Source organism: Ranitomeya variabilis, chromosome 3 (genome assembly GCF_051348905.1).
Source record: "Ranitomeya variabilis isolate aRanVar5 chromosome 3, aRanVar5.hap1, whole genome shotgun sequence".
NCBI lineage: Eukaryota > Metazoa > Chordata > Amphibia > Anura > Dendrobatidae > Ranitomeya > Ranitomeya variabilis.
Genome location: NC_135234.1, coordinates 624190809 through 624212796, shown reverse-complemented (window position 1 = coordinate 624212796; position 21988 = coordinate 624190809). Strand labels below are relative to the sequence as shown.

The 21988-nt window shown below is 47.9% G+C and overlaps 1 protein-coding gene across 2 annotated transcripts in view; it reads left to right on the top strand.

Moving 5' to 3' along the window:
• The window catches only part of ADCY6 (adenylate cyclase 6), a 289333-nt gene that overhangs the window by 210008 nt on the left and 57337 nt on the right, over positions 1-21988 (top strand). For both annotated transcript variants that reach the window (XM_077297459.1, XM_077297460.1), the window contains exon 4: positions 18708-18857. In XM_077297459.1, the coding sequence (XP_077153574.1) occupies positions 18708-18857 (150 nt within the window). The remainder of the gene's footprint in view (positions 1-18707; positions 18858-21988) is intronic.

The window sequence follows — 21988 nt, the reverse complement described above, 5'->3', positions numbered from 1 at the left end:
GCAGAACTGCCTGTTGTATAACATTAGTGTATGGGGCTAAGATCTAAGTCCTGGATAGCGCCTTTTTATCCCCTTAGTGACCAGTGTAATTTTATGTGGTAATAACTCTGGAACGCTTCAACAAATCCCAGTGCTTTTGCGATTGTTTTTTCATGGCACATTATACTTTATGATAATGGTAAATTTAGGTCAATATGTTTTGTGTTTATTTACAAAAAATAACAGAAATCTGAGAATTTTTTTTTTTAAATTAGCATTTTTCAAACTTTGAATGATCCGTTTAATCTAGATAGTCATACCATAGAAAAACATTAATAACATTTCCCAGATGTCTGCTTTACATCAGCACCATTTGTAAAATGTTATTTTATTTTGTTAGCATTTTAGGAGGTTTAAAAATGTAGCAGCAATTTTTGCTTAATTTTTTTTTTCAAGGAAATTTACAAAATTTATTTTTTTAGGGACCTATGCAGGTTTGAAGTGACTTTGGGGGTCCTATATATTGGGAAACTCCCAAAAGTGATACTATTTTAAAAACCGCACTCCCTGACATACTAAAAACTGCTGTCAGGTAGATTATTAACCCTTCAGGTGATTTTGAGGAATTAATGCAAAGGGACATAACAGGAATGAATAAGTGCACTTTTTACACCTAAATGTCACTAACGTCTGAACAGGCCACTGTTACCGACAGACTCGAAGGCCGTTATTTGGTCGTGAACTGCCATGGCAAACATCAGGACAGCACGATCATGATCTCAGGGTGCCGATGGGGATAAAGAGGGAGAAGTCACACTCTGTTAACCATTTATATGATGTAGTCACTATTGACAGCAGCATCTAAGGGGTTACACAGATATGGACCGTGCCAACACTGATCATGGCTGATGAAGCTATAGTGTACAGCCGACAGCTGCTGGGTTTTCACCTGTCAGAAGATGCTATTCTCTAATATCTCAGGTCAATAAAAAGTCATATTGGCGGTCATTAAGGGGTTAACGGTGCTATTTTTTTTTATAATACTGTGCCCAGGTTACATACAAAAAAGCATTTATAAGATTACATACCATTACACAGAAGTACAGAAAATGACCGCCGCATTAGTTTTCTAACCGTAATCCAGTTGTCTGCCTAAACCCGAAGTTCCCTGTGAGCGGTCTCGTCTCGAGCTATATATGGTTGTAGATTTTGTCAGTGATCTAAATCTGCCATGGAATGCAAAACTTCCTCCAGGATAAAGCCTTCTCCAAACCTTATTGGAAATTTGTTAAAAAACCTCTTGACCCTCCAATTCAATCGAAACTGTTTCACATGTGTCCCTAATGATGGGCTGAGATCACTGAATCGCACACGCTCTGATTGCACTGGATGTTCATGTGCGTAGTGGTGAGCGAGCGGCCATAGCATTCGAGCACGCCGAAGATACTGTATTAGCACACAAGCGTGCTCAGATAATGCCGCACCCGAGCACGCTCGCTCCTCACTAATATTACCTTGTATTTGGCTTTGACATGACTTTAATAGTGTCTTGGCTAGAGTACGTGCCTTTTTAGTGTTTCCACAGCAGAAACGCACTAAATACGCAATGTCTTTTACCTGCAGATTTTCAGTATCTACTATATAATTGTCTAAGGGGTACTTCCGTCTTTTTGTCTGTCCTTCTGTCTGCAACTTCCGTCACGGAAATCCCGCGTCGCTGATTGGTCTCGCCAGCTGCCTGTCCTGGCTGCCGCGACCAATCAGCGATGGGCACAGCCCGGCCGAGAATTAGTCCCTCCCTACTCCCGTCCAGTCAGTGTCCGGCGCCTGCTCCATACTCCCCTCCGGTCACCGCTCACACAGGGTTAACGCCAGCGGTAACGGACCGCGTTATGCCGCGGGTAACGCACTCCGTTACCGCTGCTATTAACCCCATGTGACCAACTTTTTACTATTGCTGCTGCCTATGCAGCATCAATAGTACAAAGATCTAATGTTAAAAATAATAAAAAAACAAAAAACCTGCTATTCTCACCTTCCGTCGTCTGCCGAGGCGCGCGCGGCTGCTGTCAGCTTCCGTTCCTAGAGATGCATTGCGAAATTACCCAGAAGACTTAGCGGTCTCGCAAGACCGCTACGTCATCTGGGTAATTTCGCAATGCATCCTGGGAACGGAAGCTGGCGGCAGCCGCGCGCGCATCGACAGAGCTTCGCTGGACGCCGGAGGGTGAGTATATAACTATTTTTTATTTTAATTATTATTTTTTTTTTAACAGGGATATGGTGCCCACACTGCTAAATACTGCGTTGGCTGCATTATATACTACATGGCTGCTATATACTACGTGGGCAGTGTTATATACTATGTGGCTGTGCTATATACTACATGGCTGCTATATACTACGTGGGCAGTGTTATATACTACGTGGGCAGTGTTATATACTATGTGGCTGTGCTATATACTACATGGCTGCTATATACTACGTGGGCAGTGTTATATACTACATGGCTGCTATATACTACGTGGGCTGTGTTATATACTACATGGCTGCTATATACTACGTGGGCAGTGTTATATACTACATGGCTGCTATATACTACGTGGGCAGTGTTATATACTACATGGCTGCTATATACTACGTGGGCAGTGTTATATACTGCGTGGCCTGTATTAACGCATCGGGTATTCTAGAATATGTCGTGGCCTGTGCTGTATACTATGTGGCTGCTATATACAGTGTTCCAAATTATTATGCAAATTGGACTTAAGTGTCATAAAGATTTAATTGTTTTGTTTTCCAAATAAACTCGTGGATGGTATTGTGTCTCAGGGCTCAATGGATCACTGAAATCAATCTTAAACGCTTGTGATAATTGGTTTTCCAGGTGATTCTAATTAAAGGAAAACTACTTAAAAATGATGTTCCACATTATTAAGCAGGTCACAGTTTTCAAGTAACATGGGAAAGAAAAAGGATCTCTCTGCTGCTGAAAAGCATCAAATAGTGCAATGCCTTGGTGAAGGGATGAAAACATTAGACATTTTCCAAAAACATAAGCGTGATCATCGTACTGTTAAGAGATTTGTGGCTGTATCTGAGCACAAATGTGTTTGTGCTGATAAAGGCATAATGAGGAAGATTTCTGCCAGGCAAGTTCATCGGAATAAAGGTACCTTCACACTAAACGATATCGCTAGCAATCCGTGACGTTGCAGCGTCCTGGATAGCGATATCGTTGATTTTGACAGGCAGCAGCGATCAGGATCCTGCTGTGATATCGCTGGTCGTTGGTTAAAGTTCAGAACTTTATTTGGTCGTCAGATCGCCATGTATCGTTGTGTTTGACAGCAAAAGCAACGATACCAGTGATGTTTTACAATGGTAACCAGGGTAAATATCGGGTTACTAAGCGCAGGGCCGCGCTTAGTAACCCGATGTTTACCCTGGTTACCAGTGTAAAATGTAAAAAAACAAACAGTACATACTCACCTTCTGCTGTCTGTCACAGGTCCCCGGCGTCCGCTTCCTGCACTGACTGAGCGCCGGCCGTAAAGTGAAAGCGCAGCACAGCGGTGACGTCACCGCTCTGCTGTTAGGGCCGGCACTCAGTCAGTGCAGGAAGCGGACGCCGGGGGACGCGAAGGTGAGTATGTACTGTTTTTTTTACATTTTACACTGGTAACCAGGGTAAACATCGGGTTACTAAGCGCGGCCCTGCGCTTAGCAACCCGATGTTTACCCTGGTTACCCGGGGACCTCGGCATCGTTGGTCGCTGGAGAGCTGTCTGTGTGACAGCTCTCCAGCGACCAAACAGCGACGCTGCAGCGATCGGCATCGTTGTCTGTATCGCTGCAGCGTCGCTTAGTGTGAAGGTACCTTAAGAGAGCAGCTGCTAAAAAGCAATTACAAAGCAGCAAACAGATATTTGAAGCTGCTGGTGCCTCTGGAGTCCCTCGAACCTCAAGGTGTAGGCTCCTTCAAAGCTTGCTGTGGTGCATAAACCTACTATTCGGCCACCGTTAAACGGTGTTCACAAGCAGAAATGGTTGCAGTGGGCCCACACATACATGAAGACTAATTTCCAAACAGTCTTGTTTACTGATAAGTGTTGAGCAACCCCGGATGGTCCAGATGGATGGAGTAGTGGATGGTTGGTGGATGGCCACCATGTCCCAACAAGGCTGCATCATCAGCGAGGAGGTGGAGGAGTCATGTTTTGGGCCGGAATCATGGGAAACAGCTGGTAAGGCCCTTTAAGGTTCCTGAAGGTGTGAAAATGACCTCTGCAAAGTATATAGAGTTTCTGACTGACAACTTTCTTCTATGGTCTAAAAAGCAGAAACGTGCCTTCAGGAGAAGAATCATCTTCATGCTGACAATGCCCCATCTCATGCTGCAAAGAATACCTCTGAGTCATTGGCTGATATGGGCATAAAAGGAGATAAACTCATGGTGTGGCCACCATCTTCCCCTGACCTCAACCCTATAGTGAACCTTTGGGGTATCATCAAGCAAAAGATCTATGAGGGTGGGAGGCCGTTCACATCAAAACAGCAGCTCTGGGAGGCTATTCTGACTTCATGCAAAGAAATACAAGCAGAAACTCTCCAAAAACTCACAAGTTCAATAGATGCAAGAATTGTGAAGGTGACATCAAAGAAGGGTTCCTATGTTAACATGTAACTTGGCCTGTTGGGATGTTTTGGAGTTAAATAGCTTTTTTGTTCAGTGAATGTGACCTCCTAATGCTGCAAATTCCACAAATGAGCATTTTCAGTTCTTTAAAACATATTAAATGTTTAGAAATTCTACTGTGCCTAATAATTTGGAACAATGCATTTTGAGTTTTTATTCATTTTGGAGATTATACTGTTACTAGATGGCAGCCCGATTCTAAAGAATCGGGAGTCTAGAATCCATATATACTTTATTTATTCAAATGTAAGAATAATACAATCAATAAATAATAGTAAGAAAGAACAAAAAATGGCTGCACTCACCAGCTCTTGACAATTCTTGACAGTACGGCACATTTCTGATTGGTCGCTCGCGGCAGGCGGCAACCAATCAGAAAAGTGCCGCGCACCACGAAGGCATATATCTTTGTGTACGATTATCGGCCGAAAGCCTCTCTGGAACCAATAATCACCCCATGTAAAGGTATCTTTATAAGTTAAAGATTCAGAATACTATGACTTTTATCATATCCTGAACAGTCAAGTTTTTTATGAACCGTTAAGGTTTTCTGGTTGAAGTAAAAAAAACTCTGAGTGTTTACAGTTTGAAACCATAAAATGTTGAAAAATTATGTCATTCTTGAGTATATCACTCAATGGTGCTCATAAACGTGTCAAATTTGATCTATAATATACTTTAATATACGTTACTTTAATCTTTAATATACTTAAGAACAGGGCCCCAGACATCACACAGGGGGTCTGAAACACCGCACAGTGGTCCAAAATATCGCTGTGCTCTGCCTGGAGCCCCATATGCTGCCTGGGGCCCCTGTGCTCTGCCTGGGGCCCCATATGCTGCCTGGGGCCCCATATGCTGCCTGGGGCCCCTGTGCTCTGCCTGGGGCCCCTGTGCTCTGCCTGGGGCCACTGTGCTCTGCCTGGGGCCCCATATGCTGCCTGGGGCCCCTGTGCTCTGCCTGGGGCCCCATATGCTGCCTGGGGCCCCTGTGCTCTGCCTGGGGCCCCATAGGCTGCCTGGGGCCCCTGTGCTCTACCTGGGACCACTGTGCTCTGCCTGGGGCCCCATATGCTGCCTGGGGCCCCTGTGCTCTGCCTGGGGCCCCATGTTCTGCCTGGGGCCCCATAGGCTGCCTGGGGCCCCTGTGCTCTGCCTGGGACCACTGTGCTCTGCCTGGGGCCCCATATGCTTCCTGGGGCCACTGTGCCCTGCCTGGGGCCCCATATGCTGCCTGGGGCCCCTGTGCTCTGCCTGGGGCCCCATATGCTGCCTGGGGCCCCTGTGCTCTGCCTGGGGCCCCATGTTCTGCCTGGGGCCACTGTGCTCTGCCTGGGGCCCCATAAGCTGCCTGGGGCCCCTGTGCTCTGCCTGGGACCACTGTGCTCTGCCTGGGGCCCCATATGCTGCCTGGGGCCACTGTGCTCTGCCTGGGGCCCCATATGCTGCCTGGGGCCACTGTGCTCTGCCTGGGGCCCCTGTGCTCTGCCTGGGGCCCCTGTGCTCTGCCTGTGGCCCCTGTGCTCTGCCTGGGGCCCCTGTGCTCTGCCTGGGGCCCCATGTTCTGCCTGGGGCCCCTGTGCTCTGCCTGGGGCCACTGTGCTCTGCCTGGGGCCCCATATGCTGCCTGGGGCCCCTGTGCTCTGCCTGGGGCCCCTGTGCTCTGCCTGGGGCCCCATATGCTGCCTGGGGCCCTTGTGCTCTGCCTGGGGCCCCATGTTCTGCCTGGGGCCCCTGTGCTCTGCCTGGGGCCCCTGTGCTCTGCCTGGGGCCCCTGTGCTCTGCCTGGGGCCCCATATGCTGCCTGGGGCCACTGTGCTCTGCCTGGGGCCCCTGTGCTCTGCCTGGGACCACTGTGCTCTGCCTGGGGCCCCATATGCTGCCTGGGGCCCCTGTGCTCTGCCTGGGGCCCCTGTGCTCTGCCTGGGTGTAGGACACTGGTGACGTCACTTATCTCCGGACATTAGCTCCGGACATTAGCTCCGGACATTAGCTCCGGACAAAGCCACGGAAGTTGGCACAAATTGCAGGAAGTAGTATTCTAGGCAATTATATATTAGATGGGCATTTCCTGAAGGAAATACATGGTGCTTGAACAGCGCTACCAGCTTTACAGCAGCACTTTTCACACACGGGACTGGGGGGCGCGCTTAGTTTTGCACCCGGGGCCGGGGGCGCGCTTACTTTTGCACCCGGGGGCGCACTTACTTTTGCACCCGGGGGCGCACTTACTTTTGCACCCGGGGGCGCACTTACTTTTGCACCCGGGGGCGCACTTACTTTTGCACCCGGGGGCGCACTTACTTTTGCACCCGGGGGCGCACTTACTTTTGCACCCGGGGGCGCACTTACTTTTGCACCCGGGGGCGCACTTACTTTTGCACCCGGGGGCGCACTTACTTTTGCACCCGGGGGCGCACTTACTTTTGCACCCGGGGGCGCACTTACTTTTGCACCCGGGGGCGCACTTACTTTTGCACCCGGGGGCGCACTTACTTTTGCACCCGGGGGCGCACTTACTTTTGCACCCGGGGGCGCACTTACTTTTGCACCCGGGGGCGCACTTACTTTTGCACCCGGGGGCGCACTTACTTTTGCACCCGGGGGCGCACTTACTTTTGCACCCGGGGGCGCACTTACTTTTGCACCCGGGGGCGCACTTACTTTTGCACCCGGGGGCGCACTTACTTTTGCACCCGGGGGCGCACTTACTTTTGCACCCGGGGGCGCACTTACTTTTGCACCCGGGGGCGCACTTACTTTTGCACCCGGGGGCGCACTTACTTTTGCACCCGGGGGCGCACTTACTTTTGCACCCGGGGGCGCACTTACTTTTGCACCCGGGGGCGCACTTACTTTTGCACCCGGGGGCGCACTTACTTTTGCACCCGGGGGCGCACTTACTTTTGCACCCGGGGGCGCACTTACTTTTGCTCCCGGGGGCGCACTTACTTTTGCACCCGGGGGCGCACTTACTTTTGCACCCGGGGGCGCACTTACTTTTGCACCCGGGGGCGCACTTACTTTTGCACCCGGGGGCGCACTTACTTTTGCAGCCGGGGGCGCACTTACTTTTGCAGCCGGGGGCGCACTTACTTTTGCACCCGGGGGCGCACTTACTTTTGCACCCGGGGGCGCACTTACTTTTGCACCCGGGGGCGCACTTACTTTTGCACCCGGGGGCGCACTTACTTTTGCACCCGGGGGCGCACTTACTTTTGCACCCGGGGGCGCACTTACTTTTGCACCCGGGGGCGCACTTACTTTTGCACCCGGGGGCGCACTTACTTTTGCACCCGGGGGCGCACTTACTTTTGCACCCGGGGGCGCACTTACTTTTGCACCCGGGGGCGCACTTACTTTTGCACCCGGGGGCGCACTTACTTTTGCACCCGGGGGCGCACTTACTTTTGCACCCGGGGGCGCACTTACTTTTGCACCCGGGGGCGCACTTACTTTTGCACCCGGGGGCGCACTTACTTTTGCACCCGGGGGCGCACTTACTTTTGCACCCGGGGGCGCACTTACTTTTGCACCCGGGGGCGCACTTACTTTTGCACCCGGGGGCGCACTTACTTTTGCACCCGGGGGCGCACTTACTTTTGCACCCGGGGGCGCACTTACTTTTGCACCCGGGGGCGCACTTACTTTTGCACCCGGGGGCGCACTTACTTTTGCACCCGGGGGCGCACTTACTTTTGCACCCGGGGGCGCACTTACTTTTGCACCCGGGGGCGCACTTACTTTTGCACCCGGGGGCGCACTTACTTTTGCACCCGGGGGCGCACTTACTTTTGCACCCGGGGGCGCACTTACTTTTGCACCCGGGGGCGCACTTACTTTTGCACCCGGGGGCGCACTTACTTTTGGGGCCGCACTTACTTTTGGTGGGCGGGGCTCCTCGGCCTCCGATTTGGTGGGCGGGGCCCCTCGGCCTCCGATTTGGTGGGCGGGGACCCTCGGCCTCCGATTTGGTGGGCGGGGACCCTCGGCCTCCGATTTGGTGTGTGCTGTGCCTGGGGCCACTGTGCTCTGCCTGGGGCCCCATGTTCTGCCTGGGGCCCCTGTGCTCTGCCTGGGGCCACTGTGCTCTGCCTGGGTGTAGGACACTGGTGACGTCACTTATCTCCGGACATTAGCTCCGGACAATAGCTCCGGACAATAGCTCCGGACAATAGCTCCGGACAAAGCCACGGAAGTTGGCACAAATTGCAGGAAGTAGTATTCTAGGCAATTATATATTAGATCATTGGGAGGTTTCTTCAATAAAATTTGATGTATACTCTAATGGGTGATGACTTTTATTAGACTGACTGTCATTTGCAACAGCCATTTAGGAAAATCTGATAAAAATGTAATTTGCATAATAATTTGGAACATAGTGTACATACATACATACATATTCTAGAATACCCGATGCGTTAGAATCGGGCCACCATCTAGTCTAATATAAATTCCAAGAGGAAAATGCGTAAATAAAACTCAGCATAGCAGCAAAAAAACTTCACATGGGCAGTCCGCGGTGCAGTAGGACCATACAGGGTGTATGGGATAAGCATTGCCGCAGTGCTGGGTAGAAACGCCAGTCCGCGTGGTTAGATGTCTCGGAGGTGGGTTGATATTCCTGGATAAATGCATCTTCTCCTGTGTGACGTGGCCATTGATATGGAAGGTTTGGAGCTATATGCTTGATGCATGTGAACACAATAATCTTGCAGTGAGAGTTGAGAGTGGAGACGTATATTTTGTGGGTTTTTCCAGCCCTGGACGCCTGTCATAGCAGATTGGCCCAGGGCCAGGCTCCAGCTGGCTGCGGTTAACCGCACTTACCACACAGGAAGGTGTAGCTTGTGCAAACCTTTGGCTGAGGGATCATTTCACTCCCGGTCTCTTCTCTGCTCTCTAATGGAAACTGCCTGGTTCTCACGAGTATTTCAAAGTTATTATTTCTTCCTTGTCCATCATTGCTGTTTTTTAATGTTACAAAAGTGGAAATCTAATATCCAGTTTCTAAAAACAGAAAAACAGACAAACTCTCTCCCCTTTTTTCCTTTCTTTTTTTTTTTTTTTTTTTTTTTTTAGAGTGACTACTTAATGCTATGTGTTCTAGGAGACCTGATCTGCATCTGTAAATCTGCAGTGCAGCAGTTTCGGGCTTTTTTACAGTATGTGAAGAAATGGTATCGGCGTCGTCAGTGTACAGTCCGTGTCTCTGGTTTTACCATCAGTCATCAGTGTTTTTCACGGACAGAAAACTAAATAAATAAATGACCGCTTCTCCTATACTTTTCAGTGTTGTATACGGACAACACAAGGACTAGACTCTGATGCCATCCGTGTGCTGCACATGTTTTTCAGCCACCCACAGGATTGGCCCTTCTCATTTAGTGATACCAGAAAACATCGGACGTCTCCATGAGTTTTGCATGGACATACGGTTTGTGAAAAAAAACATGGACGCATTAATAGCACCATAGATTGCAATAGGTATGTGTTGTATCCGTGAGAAAAACAGATTCAACGCGTGCGGGCAACATGGACGTCTGTATGAGGCCTCACGGAGATCTTCAGGAAACCCTTGTTCACTCCATTCTAGAGGAAATCTCACTGATCAGTCTTGAAATAATATTTAATATGATAATCGAACAACAAATGCGGATGAATTTTTTTTTCTTCTCATTGATTTTTTTGGTAACAGATTGGTGTTCGCAGGTAACTGTGGATCCTGATGTTGGATTATCCAGTGTTTCTGGGAGGCTGCTAAAGGAATTTTTTTTTATTACGGACTCATTAACATCCATGTGATTGTTTCCATCTGAGAGAAGCAGACATTTTTCTCCCTTAGATGCCATCCTAGTCGATTCTGTTTTTTGTTTTTTTGCTTGTTTTTCACCCATTGACTCTTAACAATGTATCAGTTAAAAAACAAATGAAACTTGATTGTAAAACTGAAGTACAAATTCTATATCCACTGTGTCATCCATCAGCTTTACACTGATCCCCCATAGACTTTGATGGTCGAGTCTGATCGGCAAAATGGATGACAACAGGACCTGTTCTGAGTCTCACACTCCTGACACATGGATCAGTTTTTAAAGCTGATGTGTGTATGGATCAGTGAGACTCTGAGCCAGTATGCTGTCTGAGAAACCAGCGGCCCGCACTAGGACGTGTCCTATGGACGTGTGAATGTGGCCAGACATGCAAGTGACAAACCCCAGTTATGTCGCTACACATCAGTTATCTCATCGAATTACCCAATGCTTGGGTCGCGTAAAAGGGGTGGTCCGAGGGCAAAGTAACTTGCTCCCAACTCCCTCTGTATTACCGTATTTTTCGGACTATAAGACGCACCGGACCATAACATGCACAAAGGTTTTAGAGGAGGAAATTAGGGGAAAAAAAACTGAAGCAAAAATTTGGTCAATAGAGCACCTATCCTGGTAAATATGGTCCCCTCATCCCTATCCTGGTATGCATGGCCCCATCCTTATTCTGGTATGATTGGCCCCATCCCAGGCCTGGTATGATTGATTGGCCCCATCCAGTTCCTGGTATGATTGACCCCATCAGGTTCCTGGTATGATTGATTGGCCCCATCTGGTTGCTGGTATTTATGGCCCCGTCAGAATTTTTTTTTTACATTACACTTACCTTCCTCCGCTCCCTCACAGTCGCAGCGTCCTGCTGCGGTGCCAGCAGCTGATTAATGCTTGTAAGCAGCGCATGGCAGTGATATCATGCACTGCTCACAAGCAGGAGCACAGCTGCTGGAATACTCACCGGGACCGTTCATAGCAGAGAGCGGTGAGTATGCATTCCTCTTCAGTAGTGCGCACTGTCAGCCAGCGGCTTCCTGCTGCTTCCGGCGGTCACGTGTGCTGATACTTAAGAGAAATTAATATTCTGAATATTAATTTCTCTTAAGTATCGGCACACATGACCGCAGGAAGCAGGCGGCTGACAGTGTAAGTGTAATGTTTTTGTTTTTTTAAAATCTTTTCTGATGGGGCCATGGATACCAGGACTGGGATGGGGCCAATCAGTCATGCCAGGAAGAAATGAATATTCATTGCCCTCCACGCCCATGGGCATGGAATGCAGTGCTTATTCATTCCTCTTTAGCAGCGGGCACAGGAGTTACCCGGATCCGCCGGTTCCTGCCTCTCTGACCCGCTGCTCCTCCGATATTGCTCCCCCACCTCCCCACCATAGCCTGAGCCAGTACATCCGGACTATAAGACGCACCCCCCCATTTTCCTCCACATTTTGGGAGGAAAAAAGGGTGTCTTATAGTCCGAGAAATACGGTAAGTCCCGTAATCTAAGTTATATTCTTGTATACTTGGTTTAAATATTTCCTACCGTACACTGTGTAACAGCTATTGTTGGGTTATCTCCATTTTCCGGTCTTATGACTGTTCATTTTATTATCACCATTATGTGCTGGAGTACTGAAATGAAGCATCATCAGGGGGTAGATACAGCAATCACTGCCGCATCTCTGCCACTGCCTGAAACTAAGCATCAGTGACCCTTGTTTCAGCGGCAGGGTGTCTCCCCCGTACACAGTGCTGTCCGACAGAGACCAGGGACATCATCTGAGGGGGCAGCGGTGGTCTCCTGCACAGTCAGGTATAGTGACACCGCTCTGCTGCCAGCTTATTACTATTCATAAGCCATCAACAGAGCGGACACTGTGCACAGGGGAGACACTGCAGGGACAGGCCGGGTACCGGGGCGATACCACAGGGAGGGTGTAGGGGCTGTGACAGTGACCGCAGTCTCTGCCCCCTGCTGATGCTTTGTTTGTGTATCCCAGCATGCACTGGTGATACTCAAAGAATCGTCATCAGACAGGTAATAGATAAATTTAAAAAAAAAATAGCTGTTACACAGTGTAGTTGGGGAACGGTAGGGAATTTTTAAAGCTAGTATATAGGAAAATAGCTTTGACTATGTTACTAAATAGGAATTTAGGAGCAAAATTACTTTGCCTTCGGACCACCCCTTTAAGATCTTATTCACACGTCAGTAAATTTCATCAGAAAACATGGCTTCCTAGCTGCACATTATTAACGTCCCCCCGGCAGTGCCCGGCAATATGTCGTCATTAACAGCATATACGGTAATAAATAGGGCTCTTCTGTCCGTCCTCATGCAGATCTCGCCCCTTTGTGTTTATTTTTGGATTGCAGCATTTGTATCCTCTTTAGGTTTTATATAAATGCTTAATATAGAGTGTGTTTCCTCTGCCAGCAGATAATGACTGTGCTGCATATTCATTGTGTCAAATAGACAGACGTTATCAATGTGCTTCCAACCATTCATTTCCTTCCTATGTAGCAGTGCCTGCAAAGTTGTGTTATTCCTTATTAAATGCCTGGAATGCGGATGTGGATGAACACGGACATGATCTTAAGGGTATGTGCAGACGATCAGTAAACGCTGCAGGTTGGAGGCTGCGGACTTGTGCACCGTCCAGATGTTACAGCATAGTGGATGGGATTTCAGGAAATCCCATACCCACTATGTGTGCAGAGATGCCTGTGGTTCACCTGCGTCTTTCCAGACCGTAACAGGTCTATCTTGCGGAGATGTGAAGATGTGAGCCTCCGCAAGATAAATGCACCCGTACAATGTATTGGGACACTGTGGATCCGCACTTGTCAGTGACCACATGCCGATTCACCAGACTTCTATAGCCGGCAGCGCTTTAGATGGAACGGAAATGCACTGCGTCCAAAACTCTGCCGATTCCTGATCGGGTGCACATACCCTCAGCCATATTGCTGTGTCATTTGTGAATGTCATATATCTAAAGAATGAGTAAAGGAGTTGTCTGAAACCTAGCAGTTAATTTAATATTACGGTAATATCTAACAATTTAATTGTAATAACTAAACACTTTTCTATTAAACTTCAATTAAAAATAAGATACACTCAATTAACCAGAAATGGATACCTTTGCGCTAGTATGTCCGTCCCAGGAACACGTAGGACCCACATCAAGTGTGATGAATAGCAGCAAGCTTTATATATGCATCATCACCACAATATGTAAATGAACACCAATTAAAAAAATAAAAATAGCAAGCTTTGGGGTAGTCACGGCCCAGGCTGCAATAGGCGATCTATACAAATTGAAGTACTGAGATCAGCCTAATTTTCCCACCCTGTCATCATAGCATGTGTGCCAATTTGTATTCAGTTACACGGTAAAAAACTCAACAAACCCAGAGAAAACAATAATGAAGTAGGTAATTACTCTACTGCCCGCTATGCAGTCCAGCAAAGTTGTTAGTTGCATCCATTGGAAAGGGCTGCACTTGGCGGGTGCACGGAGGTCCTTGGCGAAATAAAGACGCAAGTAGAGCTGCAATGTAGCGAGCAGGCAGCCCCGGCCGATGAACGCCAAAAACAAGGCCGTGCAGCCACAGGTAGAGCAGCGTGTGACGTCACACAGAGTGCGAAAAGCCGTGCGATCTGTCAGTCCTATTCCTCACATATACATTTTATTTTGTCATTGTACACTTGTTATTTAAACATAATCTCGCTAATCTGCAGGACAGGGACACAAAAGCCACCAGGTATTGCGTGTTAATATGCTCCTCTGAAGAAGGAACAGAGTTTTCCGAAACGTGCAAGAACAAGGACTGGAGTGTGACATCACGCACTTCTGTAACTGCATAACGTAGAGCCACAGACCCTGATTCCCAGCAATGTGTCACTTACTGGGCTGCTTAGTGTACATTTGATAAAATCACTGTTTTATCAGCAGGAGATTATCACTAAAGGACTAGTAACCCTGCTGCCAGGTAGTCAAGCACATCCATGAGCTCTTTATAACAGAGGTGTGGGCGAAGTTATACAGAGCTCAGTATTCAGAGAGCTGCTGCTGTAGACATGAAGCAGATTTTATCAAAATGACAGCAAGCAGCTAAATAAGGCTACTTTCACACTAGCGTCGTACGACGCACGACGAATTGCGTCGTTGCAACGTACCGACGCAAGCAGTGAAAGCGCCGCACAACGTGGGCAGCGGATGCTGTTTTTCAACGCATCCGTTGCCCCATTGTGATGTGCGGGGAGGCGGGGGTGGAGTCCCGGCCGCGCATGCGCGGTCGGAAATGGTGGACACGACGCACCAAAAAACGTTACATGCAACGTTTTTTTGGTGGCGACGGTCCGACGCAACCGTCGCACGACGGTTGCGACGTGTGTCAATGCGTCGCACTGCGTCGCTAATGCAAGTCAATGGAGAAAAAACGCATCCTGCAAGCACTTTTACAGGATGCGTTTTTTCTACAAAATGATGCATAGCGACGTGCAGTGCACGACGCTAGTGTGAAAGTAGCCTAAGTGACACATCTCTGGAATCAGTACCTCTTTCCCTACATTATTCTTCTTTCTGATAGGTAGTCAGAACTTGGTGACAGGTTCCCTTTAAATTCTAATACATTAATATTAAATTCACTGTTTCGGACAGCCCTTTTACATGGTTTATTGTCATTTTATGAAAGCTAAATTTACCAAGTCCTGTTCTATGGATGGATAGGTTGTTAGATCTTTGTATGGTGTTTCGGAACCTTGCACCTGACAGATGCAGAACAGAAAGGTTTCTGTCAGATTCCTAGCAGAGTACTATGGCTTCAGGCTTTGCACCTACAATTTCAAACAATAATCTCGGCATAAAATAAGATTAAAAAGCAGTTTCTCATTATTAATATACACTGTGATTATTTCCTTCTTTGGATTGACCTCCTGCCATAGAACAGGCTTGTGAAATATGTGCGATATAAATGATGAATAATTGTATCTATAGCAGGGACAGTGCCGCTCTTGTTGTTGTGTGTAATGACTTTTCATTGTGCCTTAAATAAAACATGATAAATTCTGGCTGTGCAATCTTAAGGGGCTTTTCTGAACAGAAAATGGGCAAGGCCCTCAAAGGTGATTTCATATAAGTGGCGCTACTTACCTTTAAGACCTCACACCATTCCTGCTTTCTGCTGGGCTGGTTAGCTAGCAGCAATGACGTGCCACGTACATATGCAGCCAGTTACTGGTCTCGTGCCACACACTGCTGCAACTGGTGATCAGCTGCAGTGGTCATGTATGTAGATAGTGTCTCACCGCTGCAGCCATGGGATCACTAATGTGGCAGGGATTCCATTAGGTTAGTGTTGTCTATTATTATTAATTTGTTCTTTTATTCTCTCACACACACTGTCTCATCCTGTAGAGCAGGAGGAGCAGATCAGACCTGCATTTTGTATGTTCAGATCCCCAGTATTTGTATGCATGACTCCATTGGATCCAGTGGGTGGTACAATTCAGTGACTGACAGCCTTTCGTGGATGACTGCAGGCACAGGCAGATATAGCTGTCAGTCACTAGTAGGACCGCCCACTGGACTCGTATACGGACAAACACCAGGGATTTCAGTGAATACAATAGTTGGGGCTCGCTCACACAAGCGAATGAATTGGACAAGTGCAGTTCTATAAATTGGATTGCACTCGGCCCTGTGTTCTAATATGGGGCAGTGCACATCTGGGATTATCTTCTCATTCCGATTCGGCATGAGAAAATAATCTCCGCATTCTGCGAGAATCTGATTGCACGCACCCATACAAGTCTATAGGTGTGTGTGAAACTTCGCTCTGCACTCAGATGTCACCCAAGTGCAGTGCTATTACCACAGATGCCGGAGCTGGAGAAATTACTTTCTCAGTCTCCTCCGCACCTGTTCTACGATCTGTCATGCGAGACAGTCAGAGCACTGGCACTCGGCACATTCTCGCAGCAGAGCGGGAGCCGGGGGTCGTTCGCATCCGATGCTATAAGCTAATGTGACCGCGGCGTTATACTCAATCCTTCCCACAAGCCTATATAGCATTCTGCTCCGCTTCCCTTTCCCTGTACCGTGCTGTCCTCACATTGGACCTCATGTGCAACATGACAGGCGTCCATTAATGCCCTTGGTGTAGATAGGGTAAAGTAGTCCAGCAATAAACATAATTAAAGCGGCTGCCCAGAACTATGATATTGATGACTTGAACTGTAATACCTGAAAACGAGTGCTACATTTGTACGGAGGTGTATGTTACCCTGCGTTCATCAATGTCCTACTCCTGGATGATCAATCAATCACATTTACTCATATAATAAATAGGAATGTATTCATCCTAATTGTCATCCAGAGAACCAACAGTTGTTGTTTTATCGATATTTTTTCATTTTGCGCATGGCTCAGCCTTTTGTGTGATTTTCTGTAATGTTTGTAGGTGGCAGTTACAAAAAAAAAAAAAATAAATAAAGATTTTTGCAATAAAGTTGGTTTTCTTGCCATATATCTCATATCCCACTAAGGCTGTAGGTGATAATGTATTTCCTCACTCGCACAAATTCGCTATTAAGGTGAATAGGTAAAATCAACCCATATATTGCTGTACAGGTCTACAAAATGTAAATCCATCTATACCTTTATATTGTTTATCTGTTGCTGAGTAGCATTTAAATTAATATGTAAATGATGCATTAAGTGCTCTGGGTGTGACTGAGCACTTCACAAGACACTGCCTCCTCTGTTTATTTCTTTTCCCAGCAACAGTTTCTTTAGCTTTATTGATAGTTCATTGTCACGACAGGTACCAGGCAAGGAAATCAGGCAGTGAGCTTAAGGCTGGTGTTGGGAGGGGAAACAACCTGCGGAGGCAGTGACTTGAGAAGTTCTGTGTCATACCCAACGCACTTAGCACTTCATTTCCATGTCATGCAAAATGCTAATTACTTGGGAATGCAGCAACAGATAGAAGATATAAAGGTCTTGTTGGATTTATAGTTCAAAGATGTGCATGATCATCTATGCTATTCGAGGGGGTGGGAAGAGATTTTAAGCCCATTAGATGGCTGTTGGACGATTGATGATTCGTGGTGGCATCTTATCTCTGGGAGGCAACATGATCTCAATACCAGATCTCCAATATACTTTAGACCGTCTGCCGAGCCTGTCGATATCAGTAGGTTTGGCCAACACTAGCCGGTGTGGGGGTGTGGCGGTCTTTACTGACACATTCACTTTGAGGCTATGTGCACACGTTGCGGATTAGGCTTAGGAATTTCTGGTGCGGATTCTGTCTCTCCTGGCAGAAAACGCACCTGCGGTTTTTTGTGCGGATCCGCAGCGTTTTTTGTGCGTTTTTGCTGCGGTTTTCTTGCGGATTTGCTGCGGTTTTTACCCCTGAGGTTTTCTATAATGGAGTGGGTACAAAAACGCTGCAGACTCACAAAAAAGAAGTGACATGCTACTTCTTTTAAATCACAGCGTTTCCGCAGCGGATTTTCCGCAAAGTGTGCACAGCATTTTTTTTTTTCTCATTGATTTACATTGTACTGTAAATCAATTGCGGATCTGCAGCGTTTCTGCACCTCAAAAAACGCTGCGGATCCGCAGCAAATCGGCAACGTGTGCACATAGCCTAAGCTTGCATGAGGGTGATGAGGCAATAGCGTGAAGTGATTATCATTACTGTAAGTCATGTTAGGACCCATCTTTTCTAGAATTTACACTGTCCTTTATGATCATCACACATAGATATATTTTATTATTCATTTGTTACAATGGACAAGCGATTGTTTCCGCTAATAATATTGCCTTGACTCTGTCACTTCCAGTTAAATAATTTGTCACATTAGATGTATAATTACAATAGTTCTAATGAAGTTGCTTTGAAAAAATGTTCGACATCGGCTCCATATTTAAAAAACCGCATGAGACGCTGGTGTTGGTAAATCAGACCCATTGTGTCCCTCCTTATAACCGTCTGTAAGATGCCTCCTCTGCATGGGCACCTCTATGATCTGTCTGTAGAAAATCTGTAGCTCATTGCTTGTATGCTCGCAGCAGGACGGCTGGTTATTTCCATTTGTAAGTGGCCATGGCTCTGACTCATTGCACGGAATATAAATATCTGTTTTCCCTCCCAATATGCGCATAATATCTGTATTTTTTTTTTCCATTTCCAGTTAAGCGCCAACGTGCTGATCTTCCTTTGCACAAATATTATTGGTATTTGCACCCACTACCCTGCAGAGGTGTCCCAGAGACAGGCATTCCAAGAAACTCGCGGCTACATCCAGGCCCGGCTGCACCTTCAGAGGGAGAACCAGCAGCAGGTGAGTGTGCCATGCCATGGGGGGTGTGCCACGTCATGGGGGGTGTGCCACGTCACGGGGGGTGTGCCACGTCATGGGGGGTGTGCCACGTCACGGGGGGGGGTGCCACATCATGGGGTGTGAGCCACGTCATGGGGTGTGTGCCACGTCATGGGGTGTGTGCCACGTCACGGGAGGGTGCCATGTCACGGGGTGGGTGCCACATCATGGGGTGTGCCACGTCACAGGTGGGGGGGGGGGGGGGTGCCACGTCACGGGCTGTGTGCCAGTGATAGTGGGACCTGGGAACGGCAGATAAAACCAAGGTGATCATAAAATTAATTAGCGAAAAGGAAAGCGACATTGTTAAACAGAATTGCTGGGATTTAGTTATTGATTTCCTATCCTTCAAGGTAATGTGTCATCAGAAAACGGTACATTGTTTTAATCAGGCTTTTGTATTACTTGTATTAAGAAGAAAAAAATGTTGGCACTGGTATTTTTTATCATGGTCTTTATAAAAGGGGTTTTAACTGGGGCAGTTTATTAAAAAAAACAATCGGTGATTTACTCGCCCTCCCAGGGTCCAGTGCTGAGTTTCTGCCGCTGCTCCCGGTGTCTGTTATTGTGTGCAGTGATGCTTGTCCCATGTATACCGTGCCACGGCGTATCTGTGAGCTCAGCGGGTATGCTCGTGTAGACGGCGTATGCCATTCAGAGCTGCTGAACTCAGTGTTTGGCTGCTACTGTCAATATTCTGTCAACACTACAGACAGTAACAGTCCCAGGGAGCAGCGAGAGACTCTGCAGTGGACCCGGGGAAGGTGAAAAAATAATTGTATTTATTTATTTTTTAAACATACTGCACTATTAACTAAGGGTTTTCTGCAAATAAAATTAGTAATCTAGAAATGTTCTCTCTAGCCACCAGGGCCTTTTAGACTCTTCCTGTCCTTTCATGAAACCTTTTCAGCAAAACTCTTTATCAGCAGATTCAGCATTACAGTGTCTGATAACTCCTCTATACACAGCACAATAGGTAATGTCATGGTTCCCCTGCTCCACTTCCTTTCATGTTGACTTTTGAACATGCTCATTAGATGCTTCTGTGCAAAAGTCTCTGTTCATTGCGGCTAATGTACATGTAGATTTTTACAATCATCAAGAGATTAAAAAAGTCTCAGTGGGCAGGATGAAAATTGCAAGATTTCTGTATTGTATATTACAGATTGTGATATGGAAAAATTGCCAGCACAAAAAGCAGATTTAAAAAGATGTCAGAAGATTCATGCTGCCCAAACCAAAGACCCCATGAACCAGAACCTGGCAGCTCGATTGCATCTGGTGTTTCAATGTAAAAATATTTTGCAGAGCAAAGGTCTTTGCTGCCCCTGGGTGGCTTTTTCCAGCTTGGCTCCAGGTGATTGACAAGTCTTCCCCAAGTGTGTGCTTAGTGAGAGACCAGTCAGTCACCTCTAGTGACGCTGGGAGAAGCTGTAAAGAGAAAATGTAGTTTAAAGAGCCTAGGTCCAGCGCTGGCCCTGGCCGACACTTCCCAGCACCCACCCCTGGCCGACACTTCCCAGCACCCACCCCTGGCCGACACTTCCCAGCGCCCACCCCTGGCCGACACTTCCCAGCGCCCACCCCTGGCCAACACTTCCCAGCGCCCACCCCTGGCCGACACTTCCCAGCGCCCACCCCTGGCCGACACTTCCCAGCGCCCACCCCTGGCCGACACTTCCCAGCGCCCACCCCTGGCCGACACTTCCCAGCGCCCACCCCTGGCCGACACTTCCCAGCGCCCACCCCTGGCCGACACTTCCCAGCGCCCACCCCTGGCCGACACTTCCCAGCGCCGCCCCTGGCCGACACTTCCCAGCGCCGTTCCTGGCCGACACTTCCCAGCGCCCACCCCTGGCCGACACTTCCCAGCGCCCACCCCTGGCCGACACTTCCCAGCGCCCACCCCTGGCCGACACTTCCCAGCGCCCACCCCTGGCCGACACTTCCCAGCGCCCACCCCTGGCCGACACTTCCCAGCGCCCACCCCTGGCCAACACTTCGCAGCGCCGCTAGAGGTGATTGACAGATCTCTTGCCAAATATATCCGTGGGTGCGGCGTGTTGAAAAGCTAGCCAGGGGCCGAACCAAACTAAATTCTTTAATCTAAGTTTGTCTGAAACGCCGGAGTGTTTCAGAGGATAATATATATTGCTATAGTTGTGTAGCCAGATCTAATTCATGCTTCCTGTGCTTTGGGCAGCATGAATCAAGTGACAGGTTCCTTTTAAACAATAGGTTTTATTCTGATGACACGTTAACGTTTTGAGGCCCCCATGCACATTAGACTAAAGTCTGCCCGAACCACCGATATTGATGTGAATGACAACAGTCTAATGTGTATGGGGGGGCCTCCCGACTCTCCCCTGACAGATGATGTTCGGGAGAAAAAAGATTGGCACATACAATTTCTGACAGCCGATACTTTTCTTTTTGTGAACAAAACTGCAACTCTCTCTCAGAAATCGTAGGAATACTCGGTCACACCGAGTGCTCTGTGTATGGGGGAGTCAATGGCTGCTGGCCACACGATCATTTACCTGACTGCTATACAAAGTGTATTGGAGAGCCGTGCCCCCTTCATTGCCAACCAGGCACAGAGCTGGACAGTTTGCCGCGGCTATGCCTGCTACTGTTGCCTTTTATGTGAATAGGACCAGTCTTAACTACTAGGCACAACTGCTGCAAAATCTGTACAAGAATTGTAGGGACACTGCACCCTCAGTTAGCTGATCTATAGAGCAGCAAGGAAGGTGCACCCCAATCCCCATACTGCTATTGCCTGTCCGAAGGATGAGGTCTTGGCAGCTAGTCATCCACTTGGCAAGCGGGAGGGGTACATAGCACCACAAGATTTCTTTGAGCTGTCAATCATTTCCAATGGAGACTGTCACCAGTTTTTTGTTGCCCTATTTGTGAGTACAAGTATGTAGGGGCAGAGACCATGATTACACTTATTGGGCTGCTTGCTGCAGTTTTGATAAAATCACCATTTTATGTATAGCTGTCTCAGTTCTCTGAATTCGGAGTCCTGTATAACCCCACTCACACCACCGATTGGTAGCTTTCTGTGTACACTGTGCATAGGC